Here is a 17,437-nt window from a genome sequence, read left to right as displayed (position 1 = left end):
GCACAATAAGACCAAACTCTCATTTCTCCTACACATGGCAAATTTAACTGAGTACTCTAGAAAGGCATAGAAAATTAGTTAATAATTACTTACAGTGCTACAATTCCTATCAACAGCATTCATTAATTTATTAAGTATTTATTTAAGACCATATATTACTTGTCCTATTAGCATTAAGTGTCACCATTAGCAAGTTCTGATTATTTAAATTATTAAATATGGCAGAAAAATGAAAACTGAGATTTAAAGTTTTTATTATTAATATGGTTAGTATATATGTTTCCCTAGAAATGCAGTCAATTATTTATAAAGTATTCCATATTTTATAGAATTGCTAGTCTTTCAAACACTTTTACCTGTTCCTGTCATTTCATTATCAGTCATTTCTGGTAGGGCTTTCGGCTTAGTTGTCATCTTATCTTGTTCATCAAGGTTGACCTCTACAACAGAATCTAACGAATCAAGCAACACAACTGGAAAAATATAAAAGAAAAAAATATAAGGAATGTAGAGAAATTCTGTGGTTCCTTGGATCTAATAAAATTATTTTAATCATATGTAATACATATAAAAACAAAGGAATATTTATATAAAATGGTATATAATCTTAATAAGCATGATATATATAACAAATATGATTTTCTTCCTATGGCTAACATCTAACACATAACTATGCTTATATGCAAGTTTAATGTACATTTATATGTGGAAGGCAAAGGGCCTGAGAAAAACAACAAAAAAGAAATATTCTCAAATGTAACAGAATAAATTCAAGATAGGCACAAGGGATACATTACTGAGAAATGCTAGAACTTTAATTCCTTAAAGATATTTAAAAGACAGAGTGATTTATTTGGAATTATTTAGATGAAATTCTGAACAGACTAGTTTTTGCCAGCTAAAATATATGAATCTACATAATATTTACCATTAGCCAGCATGCCAGTTTTCTCTTCTTCCTAAATTAAAAGAAGAAAATGCTTATGTTTTGAAACCAAAATTATGTAAAATGACCACAGTGTGAATAGTAGCAAAATTTGAAAGCCAGTGCTTTATTCCGTTATGAAAAGATCAGGAAAGTGCTTTCTAGGTTTCCTTCACCACTCTCATTCATTAGTAATTCTTCAAGACTAGACAGAGACTATAGCTCTGAAAGAACTTTTAAGATTCTCTTTGAACTTTCTGACAATTACCAAATTTAATTAGGTTTTAAAACGCCTTGCTTAACTTAAAGTATCTAGGTGCCATCTGCTCATCTACCTTGCTCAAAAATTCTCCTGTTTTTCAAACTTCAAGGTAACAGGGCTACTTCATATAAGAGTCCTACAATTATAACATCACCAACTGATTTTCCCTTATTGTTCAAAATTAATGACCAAATATACCTTACACTCATTTCATCTACATTTTGAAAGATACAACTTTCAGAAAGGCAGCAAGTCACCGAATTGGCAAGATACATGAAGTTCTTTAATATTATAGGTTCCCTTAGAGTAAGTTACCTAAGTAGTATTCCCTATATCCCCGACCTGGCTAGGCAGTATGTAGGGTCCTTCCATAAAAACAGAGCTTAATTCCTTTCTATTTGGATTCTTACTCAGACAGCTCTCTACAAGGTTTCCACATTTCGGTTGACACATTTTTATTCAGGGTATACTTTTTTTTTTTGTTACATTAAAATTTTATTCAATGACGTCCTTCTTGAAACCACAATATTAGTTTACAGAGTTTAAGGAAGAAACAAAGACAAAGCTTGAAATCAGAAAGATTAATGAAGATCAAAGTTACATATGACATATTAATTCCCATTTCCTTTTTCAAGTTTCTAGATTTTTTTTTTTGTGAATTTTCATGGGTAGAAAAAATAAGATTATTATTGGCCTGACCATAATGACTTTCTTGTGAATAGTTGTTGTGTTGAGTTTCTCTAAATGACCTTTCCTTTAATATACTGCACTACCATGCCTTCTACTGACCTATTAATTTTTTCACAAAATATTGTAATTACCATATTCCAAGTGTAAATCTCACTAAATTTCTAAGGATACTCATCAGGTCACATTAATCTTTGTGTTATTTCTAAGGTCACCTTGGTTTTCCCCTCCAAACTGAATATATAAATACCCAAGGACAAAGTACTAAGCGAATTTGAAAATAAAAATATTTATGTATACCCACAAAGTATTTCTCTCTTCTATTTAGAGAATCAATGGTTTCATACATGTTTGAAACATCTAGTTCTAACATACAGTCCTAAAAGAGACTGTGTCCAGATCAAAACCAAAATAACAAATAGTATTTGTTCTATGTGGCACGCAATATGGAGTAGTACTGGTAAAAATTGAGAAATGAGAAAATTAGAATATAGTACTGCTAAATGTGAATGGAATAATGTAATTCCTTATTTTAGTCAAATACATTTCAGACACTAATGTTACCACTAATACTGGGGAGAAGTATTTATTGGACTTCACAAGGCAAGTTATACACCGAAGAAAAGTGTAATTTAATATACTTATTTAAAAATTAGTTCTGAAATTTTTAATTAAGTTTTCAATTTCTAAAGCTTAACTGAAGGAAATTATTTGCCAAGAGAAACCGCTTATCAATTATATATTAAATTGATATCCTGAGTTAAGAAAATGTTTAACTGAGTGTTAAGAGACCTGTAAGTTTACAACAAGCAAGACTATCAAGAACTTCATATTTTGAGCTCTTCATATGGTAATAGTCAGCCAAGTTCATGAAAGAAGTTGCAAAACTGTCAAATATATAATTGATGTATACCTGTTTGGGTGCATTTATTTTTTCTGATTTGAGATTCTCTTTGCAATGAGTCTTTTCATCTTTAGTAGTCAAAGGTGCATCAATATCCTCTTCATCCTCAAAATCATCACTATAATTTTCTGAAAAAAATAATTTTAAAAAGTACAAGATCACACTGTCAAAAAAGTCAAATTTCAGGAAAAGACTGATGTTTTCTAAAGGAAGAAGATTATATAAGAATAATTTATTGAAATAGTAACATGAAGATACCTTTAAAGAACATATATTTTTGTAAAGATTTAATGAGAATTCAATCTATAAGACTATCTTAGGTTTACTTCATTTTTTTATACTTTCAAATAATTCTGAGAGTTTTATACTTGTAATCTTCTATATTATTAACCAACTAAAAATTTCTAGAGCTGTCCAAAGGATTTTATATTACATTTAAAGTAAAACTTTAATATTTATTTATTTATTTCCCTTTTTTGAAGACAGGGTCTTGCTGTCACCTAGGCTAGAGTACAGTGGCATCATTATAGCTCACTGCAACCTCATATTCCTGGGTGCAAGTGATCCTCCTGCCTTAGCCTCTTGAGTAGCTGGACTACAGGTACATGCAACATGCCTGGCTAATTTTTCTATTTTTTTGTAGAGACAGGGTCTTGCTATTGCTCAAGCCGGTGTTGAACTCCAGACCTCAAGCAATCTTCCTGCCTTGGCCTCCCAAAATGCTAGGATTATAGGTATGAGCCACTGCACCTGGCCAATATTTGTTCTTGTAAAGACAAAAATCTCCAATTGCTTACTTATAAAAGGAGGGATTTTTGTGAAATCTTGAAACTCTTAAAAAGGCTGGATTTTGCTCATTTCAAGTTGATTGATTTTTTTTTTTTTTTTGGTTTCTATAGGTATCTCTACTGTAAACCTTAAAATACTACTTATGCAAGACTTATCTCTGACCCTTCCAATCAGGTAAATACTGGTCCCTAGATGACCTTTGCTGTTTCCCCAGTCCTGGGCACTTCTTGGCTAAAGCCTCCAAATTATATGTAAGTGGCTTTGCAGAAGGAAAAGGTGTCTCCATGTTAACTGATGCCATCAGTCTGCTTATGGAGAAGGTGGGAGGTTGGGAAGCTGCAGGCTGGACTATTCTCAGAGTTCATATAGAGCAAGAAGACTTTTGAACTCTAACCTGCTTGAATGTAAAATGGTCACTGATCACTAGGGGCCATTTAGTAGAAATTTCAAAAGAGGTATGCCTTAATAGTAGTGTTAAATGATACCTAGAGTGGTTAATCTAGACTTCCCCTAACAAAGCATAAGAAAAGCCTCAAAAGGATCAAATGGTAGGATCAACTATTTACCAGAACAAAGCTCAACACTTTTTAGAATAAGAAAGCTAAACCCAGACATTCATCAATGCAAATTCACAATACTCAACATCCAATAAAAAAAATTACTAGACATCTAAGAAGCAGGAAAAAGTGTCTCATAACCCAGAGAAAAAACAGCTAATATAAAGAGATTCAGAAATGAACAAATACTGGGATCTATAAAATAGGCTTAATAGTAAGGACTTGAAAAGCAAGAACATAATGAGGAAAGATATTAAGGAGATTTAAGAAAAGATCCAAAAGGAACTTCTAGATTAAAGAAAAAGATCAGTATTGTGAAGGCATAGCAATAGAAACTGAAGCATGGAAAGAAAAAATAGCTTTAAAAAAATGGAAACATCTTAGTGACCTGTAGGACAAAACTTAGCATTCTAACATATAATTAGGGTCAAATGGCAGAAGATAGAAAGCAGAATTGTGTTTTAAGAATAGCCAAAATATTTTTTATTTTGATGGAAACTATAAATCCACAGATCAATGATGCTCAATCAACTCCAAACAGGATAAATACAAAAGCACACCAATATGCATCACAAATGCCAAAAACAAGGATAAAGAGAAAATCTTGAAAATGGGGAAAAAAACAATAGGAATTACCAGTAACTTCTCATGAAAAATAAGGTCAGAAAACAATAAAATGAAATCATTTAAGTGCTCAAGGAGCGCACACCTGTAGTTCTAGCCATTCAGAAAACCGAGCTGGGAGGACTGCTGGAGCCCAGGAGTTCAAGATAAGTGAGCTATGTTTGCACCACTGAACTCTAGCCTCAGGGACAGAGCAAGTCTCTGTCCCTTAAAAAAAAAGCTAAGAAACCTCTAACTGAAGAAAAAAAGGGGAGGGGGGGCAAAATAAAGCACTGGGAATGATAAATATGTTGATAAATATAAATTTTACATAAATATTCACTTTTTTTTTTTTTTTTTTGAGACAGAGTCTCACTTTGTTGCCCAGGCTAGAGTGAGTGCCGTGGCGTCAGCCTGGCTCACAGCAACCTCAATCTCCTGGGCTCAGCGATCCTACTGCCTCAGCCTCCCGAGTAGCTGGGACTACAGGCATGCGCCACCATGCCCGGCTAATTTTTTGTATATATATTTTTAGTTGGTCAATTAGTTTCTTTCTATTTTTGGTAGAGACGGGGTCTCGCTCAGGCTGGTTTCGAACTCCTGACCTTGAGCAATCCGCCCGCCTCGGCCTCCCAAAGTGCTAGGATTACAAGCGTGAGCCACCGCGCCCGACGACTTTTTTATTTATTAAAAATACTTTTAAATGTTAACTGATTGTTTTAATAATAATAATGATAATAATCCATTGTGGGGTTTTAAAGGCATGTAGAAAAGAAATATATGACAAAACCAGGTAAATGGTCGAGTGGAGTTTACCGTTTGTTAGAGTTCATAGAAATAAAGTGACGTGTTATTTAAAAGTAGAATCTAATAAGGTAAAGACATATATTGTGAATCAGGGCAACTAAGAAAAAAATAAGGAGGTATAACTAAAAAGCCAAAAGTTGGAATAAAATAGAATACTGTAAATAGTCAATCCAATAGAATGCAGGATAAAAGCAACAACAAAAAAAGATGGAAAGATAGAAAACAAATGGCAAAACAGTAAACCGTCGTATCAATAAATACATTTTTAAAAAGGGTAGAAACACTTTAATTAAAAGTCAGAGAGTGCCAGACTGGACAAAAATGTAAAATCCAGCTATATGCAGTCTACAAGAAAAATCTTTTATATATAAAAACACAGATATATTAAAAGTTAAAAGATGAAAAAAGGTATGCTTTGTGGGTTTTGTTCAGGTTTCAAAGATTTCCACAATCCTAGCACAAAATTCCTTTTCTCTGTCTTCACAATTGGTCCGCTCCCCACTCTCAACAAATCAAGCAGTTTACTTAAAACAATTTTTTAGTAGCTCAGATTACAATATAAGCAACCCAGCTCTACCTGTTCAAAGCTATTTCTAAGACAATATGATTTTTCTTTTAATTATTGTTCCCCTATCAATGTCTTAACTAAAAGCTATATTAAATTTTAAAACCAATGAAATTACCTGCCAGTTCTTCATGTTTTGATTCATTCTCATGTTCATCTTCAGTTAGTTCTATATTGGCTTGACTGCTGAAAAAAATATTTAATATTATATGTTAAAAATATATTCTCATGCAATCCTTTGCATATTTAAAAAAAATCTCTAAAATTATTTATTTTCTCTTAAGTACTCTTATTCTGTCAAAAATTAAAAATGTGAGGCCAGGCACAGTGGCTCAAGCCTGTAATCTTAACATTTTAAGAGGCAGAAGCAAGACAATCCCTTGAGGCCAGGAATTCAAGACCAGCCTGGGCAACAGCAAGACCCCAACTCTACAAAAAATAGAAAAATAAGCCCAGTGTGGCGGTGTACACCTATATGTCTAGCTGCTCAGGAGGCTAGCCCAGAAGTTTGAGGTTGTAGTGAGCTATGATGATGCTTCTGCACTCTACCTTGGGCTACAGAGCAAGACCTTGTCTTAGAAAAATCAATGAAATAAAATAAAAATTAAAAAAAATTTAAAAAGCTAAAAATTTGGGAGCCATAAGGAAAATGTTTTGACAATAAAGGATTTTTAAAGCATAAGACTAATTGTGGTTGCAAAAGCAATACAAAGGGAAAAAATGCCATATTTCTGAAATACACATAATTTTATACAGAAATGTATGTATTTGCATATACACATATTATATTATGACCCAGATAGCCCTTCTTTACTAAAGATTCGCAATTGAGAACTAGTTTAATTTACATAGAGGCCAGAAAAAAAATGCTGAAGTCAGAAATTTACATGCTAATAAGCAATTTAATCCTGAAGAAAGCTGAAAAGGAGCCTTAAACCAAGGAAAACTCAGCAAGGGGACAAAGGAGCTTGAGCATGTTTTAGTTATATTGAATATATTAGTTCACATACTGCTTTTTTTCAAATCAAGAAATCAGTTCTACTTTTTCAGTCGTCAACCCTGTCTTTAGTGATATCATCAATAGACCAGAGAAACTGTAAGACTATTATAATAATAATAGGGGCAAACACCTGATATTGCATAATGCATGTTATCCTGCACTTTGACCAGCCTGTTATAGAGAAAAATATTAATAGTTAAGAATACTATTAAGAAATAGGAAAAAGTTAAGAAATGTTGCAAAGTGGCAAAAAGTTGTGGCCCCAAAACCTGTGCATGCTTAATCTGTGTTGTCACCATTGTAAGAGGTAATCACCAAGGACCCTGAATGTCCCTGCACGTTCTTGCTGAGTATGCCAAGAATGCAAAAGCCTGACCATTTTTCACCGAGCCATTTCTCAGGGTTGTGCTTTGCAGTGAGCAATCTTGAGAGATGAGGTAATGTTTCTGTCCAAATAATAGGCTTGCTTCCACTTACTATAAAGGAAAGCTCAGTGTTCCCCTTCCATAACTCACCCAATGCACATGCAGACAACCTCATGGATCCTTTGCTTTGCCCCCATGGGTCTCCTGGGGCATGGAGAGCTGATGCCAACAAACATTGACACTCGGGTACTGCTTTTACTTTGAGAAATAAGGTCTTTGGTTCTGACCCAGAAATCTCATGTCTATTGTCAACATCCATAAAACCAAAAGGCTAACTTTTTACCTTATAGATAGGGAAAAATTTTAGATCTTGCATAATTTATGATATTAAATGTACCACTTTATCTACTGTTTATCAGAAACTAATCATCTTGAGGAGACTAGGCACTATAATAATCAGAGGTACGATTCTTCTGACCCTTAACTTTATTATACTTTTGTGTTCTCAAAATTCTAAATAAAATTATAATCTGCTTTCTATTTATAATTAAAAAATTATATGGATAACTAACCAAGAAGATTAAAGACCTCAGGTTTCACAAATATCTTGAGAATGGCAATGGTTTGCTGCAGGGGTGGGGAACCTGCAGCCTTAAGATCACACGTGTGGCCTTCTAGGTCCTTAAGTGCAGCCTTTTGGACTGAATCCAAATTTTACAGAACACACATTTTTATTTCTATTAATACACTTTTGCTTATCTTTTACATTTTATTTTATTTTTAAAATGAACATATTTAAAATGCCAAAGAATAAAATAAGTTTCAATGAAATAATCCTCTCAGATTGACCAGAACAATTAGAACATTAGTAAGCCATAAGGGCAAAACTGACAGCTGCTATACCCATGATTTAGTTCTAACTTCCCCTCCCTGGTTGGCACCCCAGTTGCACAAGGCTGGTTGGCTAGAGTTTACAGGGGTGAGTACTCCACTCTTTTATCAGCTTTTGACAACAGTGCACTGTGTTTCTCTTTGAAGTGGAATTTGTGAATAATTGCACAGATCGACAGTATTTTTTTAATTGTCTTCTTAACAGCCCATCATGTCAAAGAAGACCAAGAGAATGCTGAAGTAAACAGATTTTTTACTGAAGATTGGGAATTGCAATATTATCTTGTTCTGCTAAATATAAGATTATTTTCTTGCTTTGTGATACTGCAATATCAACATGAAAGAAATTCAATGCTCATCAGCATTATAACACTCATAAAGACCACAAATATTTTAAATTAGAGAGAGAGGCACAAAAGGTCATACTATAAAAATTAAAAGATGAAAAGCAAAAGCAAAGACAATTCTTTCAATCAGCAATAAGACCTGGAAATAACACCAATAAAGCAACTTATAAAGTAGCTAATGTACTCAAGGAAAAAAGGGAAGCCATTTAGAGATGTAGAAATTGTGAAAGAATGCATCGTCGAAACTGTAGGATGCTTAGACCCTGATAACGTTTAAAAGTATAAACAACTGCCTCTTTCAAGGAGAACCATAACTGATGGCAGCATGAATTAGCCTTCAACTTAACAGAACAACTTCATGTGATACTTCAAAAGGAAAATACATATTATTCAATCATTTTGGATGAATCAACTGATACTACTGACTCAGCACAGGTTTTATACCTCATTTGGGTCATAACAGAGGATTTTCTTTGCTATGTGGAGTTACTTGCTTTGGGCACTCTTATGAACAGAACATGCAGAATAGATATCTTCTTATGAACAGAACATGCAGAATAGATATCTTCAACAACTTTCAAGATAAATGTTGTGAAGTTGGACTGAATTTGGTAAATTTAGTGAGTGTACGTACAGACGGCATACCTTCCATGACAGGAAAACATGAAGGGTTTATTGCACAGATTAAAAAAAATATTAACAGTTCCAGATGCTCTCATTTCTTTTCATTGTATCTTGCACCAGCAAAATCTCTGTGCTAAAGCTGCTAGTTTAAGTGACACTTTGCAACAAGTTGTAAGTATTGTTAACTACATTCATGCAAATGCAACATGGCATGGTCAGCTTCATAACATGTTAAAGTTGAAAGATGAGGTATTCAGTGTGGATTTGCCATAACATTCTAAAGTATGTTGGCTATCATGGGGTCAGGTGTTAGCCAAAATTTGATTTCTGCAAGAATAGTTAAATTTTATGAAGAACAGAATCAACAATATGAATTATTGAAAGACGATTTCTATAGGAAGGCAGCATTTTTGTGTGGTATCATTTCATCAAAATGACTGGAATATTTCTTTTCAAGGTAAAACTAAGTCTATGTATTGTACATAAGTCTATGTATGTGACAAAAAAAATCCAAGCATTTCAAAAAAAGCTATCTTTTTTCAAAACACTTCTTCAAAAGGAAATTCTGGATGAACATTTTCCCCAGTTAGCAAAGGTTAGTGATGAGCAGGATGATAAATGCAAACCATTTGAAGAACATGGAGCTGCTATAGACCTATTAATTGGAGAATACAATGAAAGGTTCACTGACTCTGAGAATCATGATGTCACACTCAAATTAGCATTTCAGCCTCACTTAGTTCATATTAGTTCACCTACAGAACTATAGGTGAAACTGATTGAGCTCTCAGTAAATGACATTTTAAAGTCATTGTTTGATGCCAAGAAAGAGCCAATTGTAATATGGAAAAATGCAAAATACCCATGCCCTCAGCAACATGCCCCAAAAATGCTTTCTTGCTTTTCAACCACTTATTGCTGCAAATCTATATTCTCCTACCTAACCCAAATCAAGATGCCCTTAAGGTCATAAATGACTAATACTCATGTAGATAAACAACTGAAACTATGGACCTTCATGCTACAATCAAATATTCAAATGCTTTCCAACAAAGAACAGACGCAGCAAAGTCATGAAAAGGTTAACTTTAAAATTACCAAATATTTTCGTTTTTTGAAATTATTAAGTACATAATAGTTAGATTTTTACAAAATAATGTACATTTTCGAGTATATCTAATTGAAGTTTCTTGATTGCAGCCTTATTTGAATACAGCTAAATTATTGCAGGCTTCCAACATAAAAAGGTTTCCCACCCCTGGTTTACTGTACATACGACAGGAACAGCTCAGTCAACTAGTAGGATTTCTAGGATAAGTGAGGTTTCCTGATTATCATCAGAATCAAAACACAGAGGTAAGACACAGACCAAATTTATCTTTGCTCCTTGGTTCTTACTTCCCTTTTTGTTCCTTTTATCCCGGAAGTTTGTAACAGTATCAATAACTTGGGACTTTCTTACTAATTTTATCTATAGAAAGTCCCTTAATAAATCACTTTCCTAGTAAGGACTTACTGGCAATGTACTATTAGTCTCAATAGTATTTTAGGTATGAAATTTCAGATTCTGGAGGCAGTCTGAGCTCTAAAATACAAATGAGCATTTTCTATTCAAAGATAAGAAAAACCCTAACAATGAACAGAGAACACAGTTAAAAAATAAGATTTAATTTTGCTTGTTATACTATTTACCTAATCAAGCCCATGCATACACCAATCTTCTGAAAATTCAGAAAACACAGAAATCATTTAAGAGTTTATAGTATATTTACTTTACCTATGTAAAGCTTTAAAATGTATGGAGTCATTAGAATCCAATTCCTTATTTAACCTTGAATAATCAATGGAAGATGTTAAGCCTTTCTCAAGCCTGGCAAAAAATTGCTCTTTCTCCTCTTGTTCTTCTAATGTGTCCAATCCCAATCCAAGAATACTATGATTGAGCTCAGAAACTGCTAGTTCTAAATGGAAAGCACAAATATATGTTATTAACATATAGAATTTTGGTAAAATTCATTTTAATGATGTATTTATTGATACTATATAGTAAATTAAAAAATTTTTTACAAATACTTTAATCTCTTATACACCAAATATAGATTCATATTCTTAATAAATATGTAAGGTTTAGGCTTCTCTAGAGTTGTAATTCTAAGCCTCTAGGAAGATATTAAATTTGTCTACATGCTTTAGTAAAGGAGGCTCCAAGATAGTTAATTTTTATAGTTCTAAATATAAGCATTGTATTAATAATTAATAACTTATCAACTCATATCCCTCCACATATCTTACCATTTGCTTCTAAGCTGTCAATACTTAAGATAGAGGTTCCACTGCTTTTAAGAAGTTGAATCTTTTCAGTAGAGTCCTCTTCTATTTCCATAGCAGGCTGAGAAATCTTCTTTGTTTTCAAAAAGCTTACATTTGTTCCAAGCTGTCCTAGGAATAGGATATAATATAGTTGAATATTTATTTTAAGAGAATTGTTTTGACCAGTATGACAACACAATAATACTGTTATACTAATTTTGTGTGTAATAGATACAAAAGAAATCTGCTCTATTAAATAAAAATCCATAAGACAAATCTATAAAAGAAAGATTAAAATTCGATTTTATTGCAGCGCATCTTATTAGAGTATTTCAAAAATTTGCATAATGAGACACGATTTTTAAAAGTTACTTTGAAGCACAAGTACTTAATACATTATACTATGCTACCTTAAATAATATCTTCTGAGATTGAGATAGAAAGTTTATTCAAAGAAATAATAACAGAACTTTCCAACCTAGAGAAAGATATCAATATTCAGGTATAAGAAGGTCACGGAACACCTTTAAGCAGATTTAACCCAACAAGACTACCTGAAGGCATTTAACAATCAAGCTCCCAAAGGTCATGGATAAAGAAAGGTCCTAAGGGAAGAAAGAAAAAAGAAAAAAACAACATATAAGGGAGGTCTGATACGTGTGGCAGCAAACTTATGAGCCAGAAAAGAGTGGTATGACATATTCAAAGTGCTGAAGGAAAAAAACCTTAACCCTAAAATGTTATATCTTTCAAAAAAAAATCTCCTTCAAATATGGAGAAATAAAGACTTTCCCAGACAAACAAAAGCTGAAGGATTTTATCAACACCAAACCTGGCCTATTAGAAATGCTAAAAGGAGTTCTTTAATCTGAAAGAAAAGGATGTTAATGAACAATAAGGCATCATCTGAAGGTACACAACTCACTGGTAACCATGAATACAAAAACACAGAATACTCTATGCTGTAATTGCAGTGTATAGCCACTTATATCTTGAGTAAAAAGACTAAAAGACAAAACCTATCAAAAATGACTATAAGGGGGGGCGGAGCAAGATGGCGGACGAATAACACCGCCAGACAGAGGGTCTCTGCAAAAAAGACAGATTCTAGCAGAAACTAGAGGAAAGAAGCAAGAAGACGAGCATACAGCGGACAAGGGCCAGAAGGAGGGGTACCTGAGACCCCGGGAGACTCCACGGGAGGAGGCTGCGGAGGAGAACTGGAGGCTGAGACCACCGGAGCAGCCCGGAGACCAGCAGCAAGGGTAGGTGGATCTGCTGTTTCCCCGCCCCTGCATTCGGGACTGCTGGTGGGCTCCCCAGCGGGTGGAGAGACCTGCGGACACCAGCCCAGAGACTGCCGCCGCCTGCCAACAGTGAGCCTGTAGCAGACGTGGCACCAGGTTCCCAACTTCCTCCGGGCACCTCCGTGTGCACAGACCCGAGCCGCGCGGCAGGCGCCATATTGCCTCCTCCCCCGCTCCGCCGACCCTACCCGCGGCTGCCCAGAGAGACAATACAGCCACCAGCCAGAGGCACCTCCAGGGAATGTGACCTTCCCGTTTGGGACCCCGCCCGCCCTCCCAGGTGCTGCTGGCACCGTGTTCCCAGGAAAACGGTGCCGACTCAGAGGCTGAGAGACATAGACCCAGCTTGGGCTCCCTGTGGGTGAATTAGGACCGGAAATCCTCTCCCTGGTGGGAATACAGTTTGAACTCTGGGACCCAGAGGTCGGACCTGCAGACCAGATCCCCTGCACCAAGGGCTAGCATTGCCCGGGGCACAGAAGGGTTATACGTGAACAGCCTACTGAGGTCTGTGTGCCTCCAGGGGCGGATTGGCATCCTAGAGGGCAACCTTCCTCCCAGGAGGAGGCCGTGCACCCAACCCAAGTGGCGTTCCTGTGCAGGGAACCTCCCCGCCGGCATCACAGTCCGGGGAGGCCTGGTAGCTTGTGGTCTGGCCTGCTGGCAGAGGCCCAGGAGTAGCTGCGGAGTTGGGGAGGGTGGAAAGAAGCCAGGCCTGCTGCAGACTGCGGGTCTCAGACAGCCCCAACCCCCACTCCCAGACTTTCTGGCTGAGCGGGACCATTCCAGCCCCGCCCTGACAGCAGAGAACAGAACTTTGACCCCTGCTAACGGCCTGAGGGCAGCCTTACCCAACCCAGCTCCGCCCAGAACGAGAGCTGATAACAGGACTCAAAATCAACACCATAGCCTGTTCCTCCAAGCAAACGCCACCTACTGACAGGGACGGCATCTTGCACAGCCTTTCCACGGCACCCACTGACTCAATATACAGGGAGTGGTCCAATTTCACCCACAGGCACCACCTAACGCCTCAGAAACTAAACAAGGTGTGTGAATACCCAAACAATAAACTAAGGAAAGAAACAACAACTGATCGACATGGGAAGAAATCAGCGAAAGAACTCAGGAAATATGAAGAACCAAACGGAAAAAACACCCCCAAAGAGGAGCACCAGCCCCCTAGAAACGGACACCGACCAAAATCAGGCAACCAATATGACAGAAGAGGAATTTCGTATGTGGAACATAAGAACACTCACCCAGCTGCAACAACAACTCAACAACCAACACCAAGAAACCACAAAAAGTCTCCAGGATATGAGAAAAGAAATAGACACATTGAAGAAAAGTGTAACCGAACTCCTGGAAATGAAGAATCAATTCAAGGAACTACAAAATACAGTGGAAAGTCTCAAGAACAGGGTAGATGAAGCAGAAGAAAGAATCTCAGAGCTTGAAGATAACACCCTCCAATTAAATAAATCAGTCACAGAAATAGAGCAGAGAAACAAGAGAAAAGAGCAAAGCCTACAAGAGCTGTGGGATTATGTGAAGAAACCTAATGTGAGGGTCATAGGGTTACAGGAAGGGGAAGAAGACAACACTCAAGGGTTGGACAAGCTGTTTGAAGATATAATAGAGGAAAATTTCCCAGGCCTTGCTCAAAATCTTGATATACAAGTTCAAGAAGCTCAGAGGACCCCTGGGAGATTCAACGCAAACAGGAAGACGTCACGACATGCAGTCATCAGACTAACCAAAGTATCAACTAAAGAGGCCCTTCTAAGAGCTGTAAGACAAAAGAAGCAAGTAACATACAAGGGAAAGCCAATTCGAATAACATCAGACTTCTCTAATGAGACTTTACAAGCAAGGAGAGACTGGGGCCCCATTCTCACTCTTTTGAAACAAAACAATGCCCAGCCTAGAATATTATTCCCTGCAAAACTAAGCTTCATATATGAAGGAGAAATAAAAACATTCTCAGACAAGCAAAGGCTCAGAGAATTCACCAAGACAAGACCAGCCCTACAAGAAGTACTTAAAACAGCGTTATGCACGGAACATCATAAAAATAACCCACGAATATAAAAACAACCAAAACCCAAAGATATTAAAGGCCAGATATTACAATGGCTCAAGACAGAAATCATAGCAACAACATCCAACCCAACAGAATGATCAGTAATCTACCTTACCTATCAGTTCTCTCAATAAATGTGAATGGCTTAAACTCTCCACTCAAGAGACATAGGCTGGCTGAATGGATAAGAAAATACAGGCCAAGTATATGCTGTCTTCAGGAAACACATCTAACCTGCAAGGATGCATATAGACTAAAAATAAAAGGGTGGAGATCAATATTCCAAGCAAATAGAAGCCAAAAGAAGGCTGGTGTGGCAGTTCTAATTTCAGACGATTTAGTTTTTAAACCAACAAAAGTAGTAAAAGACAAAGAGGGTCATTATATAATGGTGAAGGGCACAGTCCAACAAGAAGAGATAACAATTTTAAATATATATGCACCCAACTTAGGTGCACCCAGATTCATAAAGCAAACCTTACTGGAGCTAAGCAAATGGATTAATAGCAACTCCATAATCGCCGGAGATTTCAACACCGCACTGACGGCACGAGACAGATCCTCCAAACAGAAAATTAATAAAGAAATAATGGACTTAAACAAAACTCTAGAACAATTGGGTCTGACAGACATCTACAGAACATTCTACCCAAAATCCACTGAATATACGTTCTTCTCATCAGCTCACGGGACATTCTCTAAGATTGACCATATCCTAGGACACAAAGAAAATCTCAAGAAATTTAAAAAAATAGAAATCATACCATGTACCTTCTCAGATCACAGTGGAATAAAACTAGAAATCAACCCTAACAGAAACTCACATTTCTACACAAAAACGTGGAAATTAAACAACCTCCTACTAAATGATTACTTCGTAAATGAAGAAATCAAGACAGAAATAAAAAACTTCTATGAAGAAAACGACAATGGAGAGACAAGTTATCAACTCCTCTGGGACACAGCTAAAGCAGTTCTGAGAGGAAAGTTTATCTCCATAAATGCCTATAACCAAAAGACAAGAAGATCACAAATAGACAATCTAATGAAACGACTCAAAGAGCTGGAAAAAGAAGAACAGACCAACCCCAAACCCAGCAGAAGAAGTGAAATCAACAAGATCAAATCAGAACTAAACGAAATTGAAAACAGGAAAGCTATTCAGGAGATTAATAAAACAAAAAGTTGGTTCTTTGAAAAAATAAACAAAATTGACACACCATTGGCTAAGCTAACGAAAAGCAGAAAAGAGAAATCTCTAATAAGCTCCATCAGGAATAAAAAAGGAGATATCACAACTGATCCCAAAGAGATACAAGATACAATTTATGAATACTACAAAAATCTTTATGCACACAAACTGGAAAATGTGGAGGAAATGGACAAATTTCTAGAAACACACAGCCTCCCTAGGCTCAACCAGGAAGAAATAGATTCCCTGAACAGACCAATCTCAACAGCTGAAATAGAAACAGCAATTAAAAATCTCCCTAAAAAGAAAAGTCCTGGTCCAGATGGCTTCACACCTGAATTTTACCATACTTACAAAGAAGAACTAGTACCTATCTTGCAGAAACTATTCCACAACATCGAGAAGAACGGAAACCTCCCCGACACCTTTTATGAAGCGAATATTACTCTGATACCAAAACCAGGAAAGGATGCAACAAAAAAAGAAAACTACAGACCAATATCCCTAATGAATATAGATGCAAAAATTTTCAACAAAATCTTAGCTAACCGAATACAGACACTTATCAAAAAAATAATCCACCACGACCAAGTGGGCTTCATCCCAGGGATGCAGGGATGGTTCAACATACGTAAATCTATAAATGCAATTCACCACATCAACAGAAGCAAAAACAAAGACCACATGATTCTTTCAATAGATGCAGAAAAAGCTTTTGACAAAATTCAACACCCTTTCATGATACGAACACTTAAGAAAATAGGCATAGAAGGGACATACCTAAAAATGATACAAGCCATATATGACAGACCCATAGCCAACATCATACTGAATGGGGAAAGATTGAAATCATTCCCACTTAGAACTGGAACCAGACAAGGCTGCCCACTATCTCCACTTCTGTTCAACATAGTGCTGGAAGTCTTGGCTACAGCAATCAGACAGGAAAATGGAATCAAAGGTATCCAAATAGGGGCAGAAGAGATCAAACTTTCACTGTTTGCTGATGATATGATATTGTATCTAGAAAACCCCAAGGATTCAACCAAGAAACTCCTGGAACTGATCAATGAATTTAGTAAAGTCTCAGGATACAAAATCAATACACAGAAATCAGAGGCATTCATATACGCCAACAACAATCTAATTGAGAACCAAATCAAAGACTCAATTCCCTTCACAATAGCAACAAAGAAATTAAAGTACCTAGGAATAT

The 17,437-nt window shown here is 36.1% G+C and overlaps 1 protein-coding gene across 2 annotated transcripts in view; it reads right to left on the bottom strand.

The window, feature by feature from the left end:
• Positions 1 to 17,437, bottom strand: part of CEP162 (centrosomal protein 162) — an 89,183-nt gene that overhangs the window by 53,277 nt on the left and 18,469 nt on the right. For both annotated transcript variants that reach the window (XM_012769161.3, XM_012769162.3), the window contains exons 4-9: positions 11,619 to 11,765; positions 11,104 to 11,287; positions 6,218 to 6,285; positions 2,788 to 2,906; positions 929 to 959; positions 357 to 473 (exon numbers count right to left, since the gene is read on the bottom strand). In XM_012769161.3, coding sequence (XP_012624615.1) covers positions 357 to 473; positions 929 to 959; positions 2,788 to 2,906; positions 6,218 to 6,285; positions 11,104 to 11,287; positions 11,619 to 11,765 — 666 coding nt within the window. The remainder of the gene's footprint in view (positions 1 to 356; positions 474 to 928; positions 960 to 2,787; positions 2,907 to 6,217; positions 6,286 to 11,103; positions 11,288 to 11,618; positions 11,766 to 17,437) is intronic.

This window comes from Microcebus murinus, chromosome 5 (assembly GCF_040939455.1).
Source record: "Microcebus murinus isolate Inina chromosome 5, M.murinus_Inina_mat1.0, whole genome shotgun sequence".
NCBI classification, from domain to species: Eukaryota; Metazoa; Chordata; class Mammalia; order Primates; family Cheirogaleidae; genus Microcebus; species Microcebus murinus.
This window is presented reverse-complemented; position numbering and strand designations above follow the sequence as displayed.